The 12,961-nt window shown below is 43.7% G+C and overlaps 1 protein-coding gene across 1 annotated transcript in view; it reads right to left on the bottom strand.

The window, feature by feature from the left end:
• Positions 1-12,961, bottom strand: part of abca3b (ATP-binding cassette, sub-family A (ABC1), member 3b) — a gene marked incomplete at its 5' end in the record, with an annotated part of 46,499 nt that overhangs the window by 7,691 nt on the left and 25,847 nt on the right. The window contains 12 exons of the mRNA XM_083778974.1: positions 119-253; positions 702-874; positions 2,038-2,196; positions 2,429-2,648; positions 3,942-4,146; positions 4,304-4,577; positions 5,255-5,564; positions 6,788-6,986; positions 7,306-7,404; positions 11,053-11,203; positions 11,938-12,148; positions 12,569-12,724. Of these exons, the coding sequence (XP_083635100.1) occupies positions 119-253; positions 702-874; positions 2,038-2,196; positions 2,429-2,648; positions 3,942-4,146; positions 4,304-4,577; positions 5,255-5,564; positions 6,788-6,986; positions 7,306-7,404; positions 11,053-11,203; positions 11,938-12,148; positions 12,569-12,724 (2,292 nt within the window). The remainder of the gene's footprint in view (positions 1-118; positions 254-701; positions 875-2,037; positions 2,197-2,428; positions 2,649-3,941; positions 4,147-4,303; positions 4,578-5,254; positions 5,565-6,787; positions 6,987-7,305; positions 7,405-11,052; positions 11,204-11,937; positions 12,149-12,568; positions 12,725-12,961) is intronic.

Genomic DNA, 12,961 nt, shown 5'->3' on the forward strand with positions numbered 1-12,961 from the left:
GTATGAAAAGGGTCGAAAACTACTGATCTAGAGTGCTCGCTTTTTCAAGCCACGTACGATATCTTCAGGGCACACAGGTTGCCAGGTTGGGGAAGTGCCTTTCAAAGTCCTGCGTTACCTTGCTGAGTTCCTGCAGGATGAGTGGGCTGCCCACCATGGACTCCACCACAGGCTGGCACTCCAGAACCCTCTTCCTCTCGTCCGCCACATCCCTGTCCTCTGGAAGCAGCGCTGCGTCTGTTATCACGGGTAGCTAACGAGCATGGTAAAGGGCACGCACGCACACGCACGCGCACACACACGCACACGCACACGCACACACACACACACACACACACACACACACACACACACACACACATACATACGCACACGCACACACACACACTTGAGTAGCTGCTAATTGACATTGAGTATTGACCCATCACCAGCATAAAGTGAGACATTTCCCATAGTATAGACTAGGTTATGCGCGTGACATCATCATCATACCCGGAAGTTATGCGGGAACGCCTACTGAGTGACAGAAAACTACTTTCTGGCCTTGACAGCCTATACATCCACACAGAAAAGTCCTATTTGATTGAATTAAATGACTTTAAACTACATTAAATTCACTTTGACACTCGATCTGCCATTCAGTTCATGCATGTGCATACCCTCTATTATCAGACTACTGCAGGGTATTCATCCACTCCTACCTGTTTGTGCCTTCTTCCCAGGGAGCCCAGGAAGCGGCGGAGGGTGCGGACGCACTGCAGCTCGATGACGAAGAGCAACGTGATGAAGACCACGCCCTGCACCGAGAAAGACACCAGGAAACGGCCGACTCCAGGCTCGGACATCGAAAAGTAGTTCTCCTGGTATGTGATGTCTGGAACAGGGCAACGGCGGGCATTGACACAGGGGTTCACAATCTGCAGTTTTACCATCTCAGACCCAATTAAGGAGCAACACCGTATGATTTGAAGTTTCCGTCTGGCTTTACCTCAAGGCACAGAATTAGCTATTTGTTATTTAGGCTAACAATGTCCAAATCTACATGTCTCTGGCAGCCAACAACAATGACTCATTCAAGCCTCTGCTAGCCTTACATATTGTAAAAAGCCTGGATGGACACAAATTTCCTAAATTTTAACAAAAGCCAGATCCAAATTATAAATTGCAGTCCAATTCACTTCCAATTCACTTGGCCCTCTAAACACCCAATATCAGCTCCTCTGTCAATAACCTTGACATGACCTTTGCGTTCTAATTTCATACATAGATCAGCTCAGTAGTTCTAACCAATTTATTTAACTGAGACTCTCTATACTAAACCAAGGTAAAGGCCCATCTTCCCCGGTAACAGCTTGAGACAGTGATTTTATTTCGAATAAGTTGGATTTCTCTAGCTCTTCATATGTCATGATTGACCAGACATCAGTAAAGCACCATGACCACCTCACCCCGGTCCTTGCCTACTCCACCGCCTCCATGATTTCACTTGCATTTATTTGCATTTATTTGTTTTAATGGCTGGTTTCTTCCCCATCTTGTTGATCTCGTACACCGCCACAGTCCAATTAGATATTTAAGTTTGGCTGATCAGCTGCTACTGGTTGTCCCAAGATGTAAGCAAAACAACAGGGGTGATTGTCGAGCCTTTGCTCTGGCTGGCTCCAAGCTTCTCCTCAATATTAGATCGGCCCAGAACATAGATTTTTAAAATCTTCTCTCAGTAAGTAAGTAAGCCTTGCCGAGCCATGAGGCCCATAGGGCAGGAGCCTATCCCCTCTTTCCTTAGCGTGAGGCAGCTTGATGTACAAGTACACCCCCTGGACATGATGCAGGGACTTACCCAATCCAACACTTGATGCTGAGTGCGATCGGAGATCGAACCCCGACCTCCCAGTCGAGTCCCAGGGCGGACTCTCTAACCACAAGGCCACTGAGCTCTTGATGTGTACTGTTGCTGTACCCTTCTGTTCTGTCCTGTTGTAATCTTCCGTCAACTATCCGTTTTGATTTTTTATTTGTTTCGTGGATGTTACTCACTATTAATCGTGCAGATGATCTGGGCAATCGGATTGGAGGTGCAAAAGGAGATGAACTCGTAATTCTGGTAGAACTGACAGAAGGACATGCCCAGGCAGTAGTTAGGGAAGATCAGGAACACCTTGTCAAGTAGATTGGCCATGTACTGCAGCTTCAGCTCTGGTGGAAGAGGGAATCAAGAGGATGGAGGGATGAAAAAATGGTGTTAGCTCAATTACCGTTTTCTGTGTTTACGGCTTAATATCTTGCTATAAACAACTACCAGTATATAAGCATCTGCAACTCTATCTTGTTCCAATCGTTTGTGATGCCCATTGTTAGAACTAGAAACATTTCCATTGGAGTTACGGTACCAGAACATCCAACTGGCCCCCACCACCGCGACACTCACCTGGAATGGTCATGATGGTGACGGTCAGGAAGGTGGCTGTGCCAGAGATGATGTTGAAGATGGTGAGGCGTGTGTACGCGGTGGCCGCCGTGTTGAACAGGAAGCTGAGCAGGTACATGAGAGGAATGATGGCCCAGCCGTACAGCAGCAGCAACAGCAGCACGTCCACCAGGTGGTTGTTGTCTACGAAGGCCTTGACCGCAAACGCCTGGAACACCACCTGACAGAGGATGGATGATAACGCAGGAGAGAGAGAGAGAGAGAGAGAGAGAGAGAGAGAGAGAGAGAGAGAGGAAGGTAGAGGAGAATGAACCAAGGAAAACGAGAACTGAAACATTATATGAACATCAACCACTTAAGCTCAACTTTGTGATTTGTGTGTGTGATTTTTATTTTACAATGGCATTGATTCTTTGCACTTTGGTCATTTCATCATTTAATAATTTAATATAACTCTGTTCAAATGTAGTTTATTTAATGCAATTTGTTTCATTGTCATTTTCATGGTGTGGCGTGTGTCTGTCTGTGGCTTATCTCACAAACAAACAGCGCCAGGTTTCTCGTGCACTCTGCCAACAGGCCAAGACGTATAGGCCCATATCTGGCCGAGACTGATCAATATAACATCAGAGATCCACAGCCACGCCAATGGCATTTACATATCTTTATCAAGAAGAAATCGTATCTGTCAAAACCTAATCCATCAAAATTCCGAATGTTCATTTAATTCTAGCCTGCAACAACAAGGGTCGACTTTGACACTGTCAGTCTTTATCAGCACCAAAGATCTTACTGTGAACATGTGGCATCATCCCTACAAGGGAAGTGAACAAAGGCCTGGCACATTTATTACATAATCCTCTAATCGTTTCCATGTTGAAGGATTTTCATTTTTTTTTCATAATCTTTATCCCACAATTTTGTAACCCATTTTTCACCCCTGTGTCAATTATCTAATGTGATCCTGGGCTCTACACACCCTCCGCCAACATGGGGAGAGCAACGGACTTGAACTGTCCAAGTTGCTCCTTTGCATCTGACAGGGGGGAGTTTCCCTGGTTGGACGTAGCGCGTGGAAGGAACACGTTATTCCAACTAGTTCCTTTCCCCTCCATCAGGCGCCCTGGCTGGCCAGGGGGAGGCTCTCTGTATATTTTTGTTAATTGTCATTTGATGATCAGGCAAACAGAAATGTATTCTTCATTCACATGTTCCAATGTTCAAGGCCACAAACAACTAAATCGTTAATCACAATTATTTGTGTGACAATTACTCGTCAATTTAACAATGTGTGCCAAAGACATCCACAGACGTCCTTGGAATTACCGCTATGTGGTGTCTGTGGACGTCTTTGAAAAAAACCCATTTATTTTTAATTTCTTATAAAAAATAAATAAAATGTCAAAAATAACATTGGGCACCCTGGGTCACTATTTTGAAAATGTTGAAAGGGCACACAATGTGTTAAATGTGTAATGGTGACAGCCCTATGAGTAAACATGGTGTTACTGACCAGCATGAGGATGCAGGGCAGCAGGAAGTTCACCAGGTCCCACAGCAGGGCGGAGAACCAGAAGTTGGAGAGGTAGACGCCGCTGACCTGCTGCACGTGTTTGGACTTGATGGAGCGCTCCGTGACCAGCAGCAGGGCGAACGTGCTGGACAGCGAAGCCATGCCGTACATCAGGTTGATGGCGATGGCAAAGCCAGTCTGAGGCCTGAGGACGCGGAGGCAGGAGAGAGGGGAGGTGAAGATGAGGAGGAGGTAAAAAAGGATTTGCAGAGAGAACGGGCACAAAGAAAACGGTGAGAAAGTGGCGACAGCCATCAATAACCCCCCCACCCCCAGCCCCAGCCGCAGGGGCTCGTACTCACTCAGTGAGCTGGCTCTGGGCGATCTCGGAGAGGTTGCGTGGCATGGGGTCGTTCCCGGTCTGGATGGAAGCGTTGGGTCCTGCCAGGAGCTTGAACAGTGCGTTGTCCACCATCATGAGGGCCGTGGCCGGGGTGTGGTAGCCCTCATTGTTGAAGTACGCCGTGGCCTCGGCAAACACACTGCTGCTGCCGCGGAAGGCCGCGCCCACCACGCACTGCTCGTTGAATGCCCCGCCCTCCGCCTCCGCCTGGGTCAGGATGTAATCAGTGAAGTCTAGATGGGGGGGCGGGGGGGGGGGGGGCGACAGTGACTAATACTGAAAAATATTTTTTTCACTGAAACGAAATAAAAACGAAATAAAAAAACTAAGCTATGACGACTAAAACTATGACTAAATATATTGTCAATTTCGTCAACAAATAAAAACTTGACTAAAATGTTAAGGAGGGACTAGTGGAGAAGAGATCCAGTAGAACTAAAAGGGGCTCTGAAAATAGCAGATCTTACAAGCTTACAATGCATTTCGCGCCTTGTATCTCCATATTTCACATTTTTATGTTTATGCCTTGTTTTATAATGACTCATAGATGGTGTTGCGCAAAAGTAGAGAAGATACCTGATCTACAAGCCCACCAAGGCTTGTGTGATGTGTTGTGAGCTCGTAGATGGGCTATTTTTATGAAAATGAACACCTACTGTATAATGACATGCCCAAAATACTGAAATAGGTTCACCAGGTTTAAAGTGGTTAAGTCCGTCTGTGGGGTTTATGAATTTAACCAATGAAATGTAGTAAGAAGAGCTGGAGACGAAATAATAACTACATTGAATCGATTGGAATTTTCAATTTCCCGGAAAAAATAAGGTTTCTGCCTGACAGCGTCAAGATTCATCTGCAAACATAAACGTATTTACATTTTACTTAATGAGGTCTGATTTGAACGCTTTACCACCAGTGATGTTGACGAGCTGTGCCAGCTGCGCAGTGAGCTGGGAGTCGTATGCGCGTGCGAGGGCGGCCGCCAGGGGTCCAGCCCCGGGCTCCAGGGCCACGGGGACCCTGGTGTGGCCGTAGCGGCTGAGTGCCAGCCTCAGCTGCGGAGCGCTTTGGTGGTTGGGCAGGGAGCGTGCCACGAACAGGGCTATGGCGGTGAAGACCAGGGGGACCAGGAACTGGGCCACCATCACCTTCCAGTTCCTCCAGCTGTACAGCGCTCTCTTCAGGAACATGGCGTAGAACTGCTGCATGTATAATCGGACCTGGTGTGCAGCAGATCAAAGGCACGCAAGTGTTAAAAAAGTGGTTTTCAACCCTTTTCATATCAAGGTCCATTATATATTCTGCATTTAAGCCACAGACCACCATTTGATGACATTTAGCCTCTAAAGACCCAAAAATGTACAGTATGTGGTAATATAGGAGATAACGGGCAAATGTTGATAAAAATAAAAATTCTTATACATTCTCTAATTGTGTAGACTTCTTGTAAATTAACCCATTTAGACCTCAGTCTACGAATGCGTTCTAAATCCAGTTTTCTGAAAAACCGCTGACATGTTTCTATGTCAGCGGTTCTCAAACATTTTCATGTCAAGGATCCCCAAAAATATATGTAATTGGCCACCGACCCCCATCTGAAAATATGTTGTTCCAGGGACCCCCCAGAAACAAAGCTATGAGTTAAAAAACATTTGCTCTGAAAGAATATATATTCAAAGATTAGCGGCACATTTACATCTACAAGCTCGTAGCGCGGCACTAAAGTATAACATAATGCTTAAAAACACTAAAAGGGGTTCCCGCCCAGAATGGGTTAAGTAATGCAGATGTTTAACAATAATTTAACTTAGGTAAAGATCTATAAGGGTCCATTTGGTTACCAACTCCCCATTATTTAGCTGGGGACCACCTGCAACCCCATCAAGGACCACTGGTGGTCCCGGTACCACTGGTTGAGAACCACTGATTTAAAACAAAAACGAAAAAGCAATGGTCTTCATCTCTAAGACTTGGAGACGTGAAGATGTGTCATGCTTCATGAAGAAAAAAAAGGCTTATTTCAATGAATAAAACATGACCAATCTGTATGGTAGAGTAGGTTAATACAATATAATTAACAGGCTGCCATGACAACACAGTCTGCCACACATGATTGCAATTCTGTATGTACAGTAGTCGCTCTGTTGCTGCTGTACTCAATCTGCCAACTCCTACATATGTAGTGTGTACAATGACATGACGTATGGTATGCTGCTAAATGATGTCTCCCCTGCACATGAGACTACCCGTATATATATGCACAAAAGTCGATCTGGGATTGGTCTAGGTTACTGTGCTCTTCCCCACTCCCAGGTGTTATGCATGATCATTAATCAATGATTTTTGTATATATTTGCTCTTTTTTCTGTCATTGTAATATTTGCCTGATGAAGACCTAGTCGGTCGAAACGTTGCAATGTGTTCTTCCTTAATAAAGACTCACCCCTGTGTTGAGCTTAATGTTGGAGCAGTCCTCTGAGATGAGCGTGCCGCTGTCTGTGAAGTCGGTGTTGTCGGTCATTCCACTGATGCTGCTGGCGTCGTCCGTGGTCCAGTCGTGAGAGCGTCTCTCGTGCTGATACTGCAGGGCGGGCAGCTGGATGGCCTGGATATCCAAACTGGAATCCACCAGTTTACCCACTCTAAACACATACGGCAAACAACATTTGTCATAAACCTATACATTTGTCATTAATCTGCAGTTATATACATACAGGACACTGAAGGACGGTAAGCACTGTACATTATAATTGGTTCTTCAATGTTCACTTTTGATGGCATCAATCTAAAGAAATATATATATCAATAATAAAAATACATTTTCTCATACATCTAGCCATCTAGTCCACCAGATGGTGGTGTGGCTCAACTATCAGCTATGCACGCCTCTCGGTTTCCCTGTTTATATCATGGAACATGAGTACTTTCCTTTGACACGGCATCCAAACTGTGCCAACATACCTGAGGAAGACTTCCTCCATGGTGGTTACGGAAGCTCCATAGCTGGCGATGCCCAGCTCCTCCCTGTTCATCTCCAGCTCAGCAAACAGCAATTCAAACCTGAGAACAACACAGTCATTTCTTTTAAAGAAAAGAAAAACAGACTGCGGAACGTATCCCACTGAGATTTTAAATGGATCGCTCAATAGTGCCTTCAGACACAGAGTGGAAAAATGTCAAAAACATTTGGGTTATAATAAATCAGGATAGAAAATATTTTACATCTCTGACATTTTGGAAAATGCATGGGCTTAAATCAAACCATATTGACACAGCAATGAGTCTCAAATAAGAATGGCTGAAAGACAAAACGGAAATAAAACAATGGTGAGATACACCATGCTGTGTGTAATTGTGTATACACGTGAGAGAAGTGTCCGGAAAAACAAAGTGAGGAAAAAAGAAAAAAATGAATGACCAACCAAGACCATAATAGTTTCGTCTCTCTACAGAGAGAGAAAGAAAGATGACGGAAACAGGAATAGAAGCATTGATTTCAGCGCGGCGGTAACAGCAATCGTGCACATGTACTGTGAACGATCTGTCTCCGGCCTCTCGCCAGGTTTAGCACATACTGGGCCACTGAGAGGTGTTAATGAGACACGTTCAAAATGGAACACTCGCTGTCCTCAGCTAGCGTGTCCTATCTGTCCACCTTTATTGTGCGTAGGAGATCTATTAGTCCAGAATGGAGTGTAATGCCGTAATTAATTAATGTCATTGGACTGAAATGACCGCCAATCCTCCTCCACAGACTGACTCACCTCCTCTCCTTAACACTTGTCACCGGCTTTGTGTCTGCACTTATTGTTTGTTTATGATACACGGTACACGGTAGTGCTCAAAGGAAGGAAACAAGTAGGGAACAAGTACATACAATACAATAAATTCAGGTCGTATTTAACAAAATTAAACAGATCTTGTTTTGCAATGGAAGATAAAATACAGATACTCCAAAGATATTAAATAGCCAACAAAGCAAAGGCCAATCATTTCCAAAAAATAAGAAGCCTAAATAAACAAGATTTTGTCTATAGTCAATCCAAAAAAGTTAAAGGCAGTTTATATATTCATAGAATCACCTCAAGAAAAACTGAATTGTGATAGCCATTCAAAACCCCATTATGGTCACATAATTATTTTGGAAAAGCACTAATCTGGTGTTAAAGCTAGGTTGAACCACGGCTTGAAAAATAGTGGTAGTAATAAGTCATAATAATAATGATAATAATAATAATAAACAATAATAATGATAAACCCTTAAAGGAAAACTTTAGTTTTTTTCAACCAAGGTTCATGTTTTAGGTTGTTATTAGAGAAACTAAAAGATTAGTGTAAGTTTTTTTTAATTTGCTGCTATCTTTTGTTTTAGGGATTTTAGGGGGCGGGGGCATTCGAGCATGGGGCTAAATATGTATTTCTTTACAAAATGTTATAGCGATTTATTTTTCTATTATTTACTATAGTCCTACTAGACCCCAATAAATTACATCTGGCCACAAAAGATCACGGAATCTACTGAATGTGTCAAACTGACATATTGAGCCTATTACAGTGTGGCTTCCCCCCAGTATAGGCTACCTTCATATTCAGTAGATCCTGTGAACTTTTGTGGCCAGATGTAATTTCTTGGGGTCTAGTAGGACTATAGTAAATAATAAAATAATAAATCGCTATATTATTATATAAAATAATACATATTTAGCACCATGCTCGAATGCCCCCGCCCCCCTGTCAGAAACAGCTAAAATCCCTAAAACGAAAGAAAGCAGCAAATGAAACAAATGTAACACGCATCTTTTACTTTCTCTAATAACAACCTAAAACATGAACCTTGGTTGAAAAAAACTAAAGTTGTCCTTTAAAGTAATATTTAATTATACCTTAGATTACCAATAGTACAAAGAATAAAAATAAAAACGGGAAGAAAGGGAAAATATATGATTATTAAAGAAAATGGAATCAGTCCCTTCCTTAGGTAGTGTATGATTCAATACATAAGGTAGAGAAGCTACATTATAGGTGGAGCACCTTTAAATCGTTACAGGCCTGTTCAATAATGTCAATTTGATTGAACTAATCTAATTTAAAAAAAATCCCTTTTTTCTTCCCTTCTCTCTTCCCCTTCCCCTCCCCTCCCCTTCCTTAATTAGCATCCTATATGCTCAGGTCGTGATAAACAAACTTAAACAGATCTTGTTTTACAATGGAAAGTAAAATACATGTACCTCAAGGATATTAAATAACAAAAGCTTTATTTTGGTAGGCCAGTTGCATTCCAGCTACACCAGACCAATATTATGATTGTTCACGTTCTACGAAAATTATGTTTAAACCCCTATAGCCCCGGTGTTTTCAGGCAGTGAGATGCGTGATGCGTTAAAGATTATTAATAAGATCGGATCGGAGGCCATAACGCAAGCCGCGAGAGTCGGCCTATAGGCTACCTGCATATCCAAGGAAATGTCAATAGTTTACAAATGTAATAAGAAGCCTAAATAAACAAGATTATGTCTATAGTCAAACCAAAAGAGTTTAGGTCAGTTCATTTCAATTTTTAGATTAACCTATTCAACCTCTTTAGAACGAAAATGAGAGAAAAAGAAAAGAAACATGGTTAGATCACCGCCCGTCATTAGGCACTTGCGATACATTTCGCCGTACCAGCTGTAATGTTGCAGTCCAATATACATTGATCCGTCGTTTTTACAAAGAAAGAAAATAATAATAATTAATTGGAAATAATAATAATAGGCCTAATAAAGCATGGTCCAAAAAAGGCAGGCCTCAGTGAACAAAAAAGGCAGGGGTGACCTGAACAAAAAAGGCAGGGGTCCGCGGCCTCTGCCCCCTCAGGTAGATTTATTAATCTCAAATTATTTTTCCTGCTACGGCCCTCTAATTCAACCAATTTTGAATTGAGTGTTAAAACTTTTATCTGCAGCTCGGCGACGGTAGCCTGCATGGCTGTGATGTTATCCTCTGCACCAGGAATGCGGCCTTCAGCTTGGGTGACGCGCTCGGCGCATTCTTTCACTTCGATCTGGACGTTATTCACCGCAGACAGGATACTTTCAAACTTAGAAGAGAATTCCGTTTTCATCTCATTTATAGCTCTGAGAATGTCTCCCGAGCTCACGTTGTCGCTCATGTTTGATAGTTCGCTGCTGAATATATCCTCGTCACCACCGGCAGTCTTTGCACTTGAACTTGGATTTGGTGAAGTAAACAAAGCGTCAGGGTTTGTGTCAAACAGCTCGCTGTTCACAGGCAAGAGCGTGCTTCCACTCCTAAGGTCGGATTTCTTCGTGGGTTGCTTTTTCGGCGGCATTATAAGTACCTTTGACTATTGTAGAGTTGCAGCATCTTTTCTTAGCATTTTAAACTTGAAAGGTGTTATTTCATAGTTTATTTCAGACTTGACGCGGAGCTGAGCAAACGTGCGACTGATCAGCACCGTCTCATACCGGAAGTCATTATTACTTTTTCTTTGATCGTTTTCTTTGTATAGATTATTATTTTGATAGTATTATTGTTTAGACTGATGCCTGTGAGGTATAAACAAAGTTTACTGAGGCATGTGATTACCGTGCTTATTGTAAGTCGCTCTGGATCGACTGGATGCGATCATCTGCCTAACGGCTAAACTGTAATGATATTGTGAGTCTGTGCATGCAAGATACAGTTGCAGACTGGGCAGAGTCTCACCTGTGGGTGCTCTCTTTGGGCAGAATGTAGGAGAGCTCTGCCCCGGCACTGCTCTCCAGCGTGGCGTTAGGAACGTACATGCGGACCAGGCGGGTGATCTCAGACACGTTGCAAAGAGCATCCTTCACAATGACCATGTGGTACCCAGCACCTGATGGGTTGATTTGAAAGGAATTACAGCGTGTTCATATTTTCTTTTGACAATTACATACCGGAGGACTGTCTTTGTCACACCACTCGTGTGTGTGTGTGTGTGTGTGTGTGTGTGTGTGTGTGTGTGTGTGTGTGTGTGTGTGTGTGTGTGTGTGTGTGTGTGTGACGTGTGTGTGTGTGTGTGTGTTGCGTTGTGTGTCCCACCCTCCTACAAACCTTCAGGCCAAAACAAACCTTCAGCCGATCGTTAGCAGACAACAGCAGCAGTAACAGTGTCAAGGGTCTTCAGTGATCCCTTAATATAAATTCCAATTCCCTGAAATAAAGCTCTCTCACACAGAACCACTGTTTCTGGCCTACCATCATTATGGTGTAAGCCAAGGCTTTAAGCACATCCACTATTGAGTGCTTTGGTGACAACAATCAATAAAGGTATGTCCATCAATCTAAACTATGAGCCTGTGTCAACCATACTTTGCTCTCTTCTATCCCAGTGGTTCTCAAAGTGAGGTCGGGGGACCCCAGGGGCACAATTCATTTTCAGTTGGGGGTCTGCAGCAAAATACATTATGTTATGAATTTGAGCGACCGTACAGGAAAACATTTGAGAACCACTGCTCAATCGTACTGTATACTACCAAAACCAATACAAATGGCAAAGAATTAATCTTAAATGTCTCTCTTCTCTTTCCGTCTGCCAGACTTCATTCCACTCTCCATCGGTGTGCTCACCGTATTTGTTCTTGAGGAAGAGTGGCGAGCCGCAGCACTGCAGCTCTCCCCCCGCCATGATGGCGATGCGGTCTCCCAGCAGGTCGGCCTCGTCCATGAAGTGCGTGGTGAGTACGATGGTGCGGCCGCGCTTCTCCCCCTGCAGCAGGTCCCAGGTGGCGCGCCGGGCTGACGGGTCCATGCCCGACGTAGGCTCATCCAGCATCACCACCTGGACATTGGATATGAGTGTGTGAGAGAGAGAGAGAGAGAGAGAGAGAGAGAGAGAGAGAGAGAGACAGAGACAGAGACAGAGACAGAGACAGAGACAGAGACAGAGACAGAGACAGAGACAGAGACAGAGACAGAGACAGAGACAGAGACAGAGACAGAGACAGAGACAGAGACAGAGACAGAGACAGAGACAGAGACAGAGACAGAGACAGAGAATTAATGGTCTACTTGATCATACTACCACGTTACACAAAACATTGAATGTAGCAGATCTGCGAGCTCAAAACGCCACTCGAGCTTGTTGATCCACTACTTTTGACGTTTTTGAATTTGAAACCTGAAAAGTAACAGTTTTGGACATATGAAGTTTCCACCCGAAAGAGACTACCGGTATATACAAATACTAATGTGTTTTAACCTTGGAGTCTCCAGTGAGGGCGATGCCAATAGACAGCTTTCTCTTCATGCCACCAGAGAGGGTCTTGGAGCGGGAGTGGCGTTTGTCCTCCAGGTTTAGGATGCAGATGATGCGGTCCACTTCAGCCGGGATCTGGTCTTTGGGGAAGCCTTTCAGCTGCACAAAGGAAGAGCGGAAGAGAGGGAAAAGTAACCAGATTAAGTAGAATAAACTAATGGCTTTTGTCCAAATTAACCCATGAGAAGTTAGTGGTGGAAATCGCTAGGCTACGATTCGATTAATTCTGATTAATTGGGCTACAATCCGAATACGATTTGATTACCGATGCATCGCGATGCCAATACATGATTTATTTACTCCTCACTGTGTGACTAATAAACAAAAAAGCTTTTT

The sequence above is a fragment of the Protomyctophum parallelum genome (genome assembly GCF_964188405.1).
Source record: "Protomyctophum parallelum genome assembly, chromosome: 13".
NCBI lineage: Eukaryota > Metazoa > Chordata > Actinopteri > Myctophiformes > Myctophidae > Protomyctophum > Protomyctophum parallelum.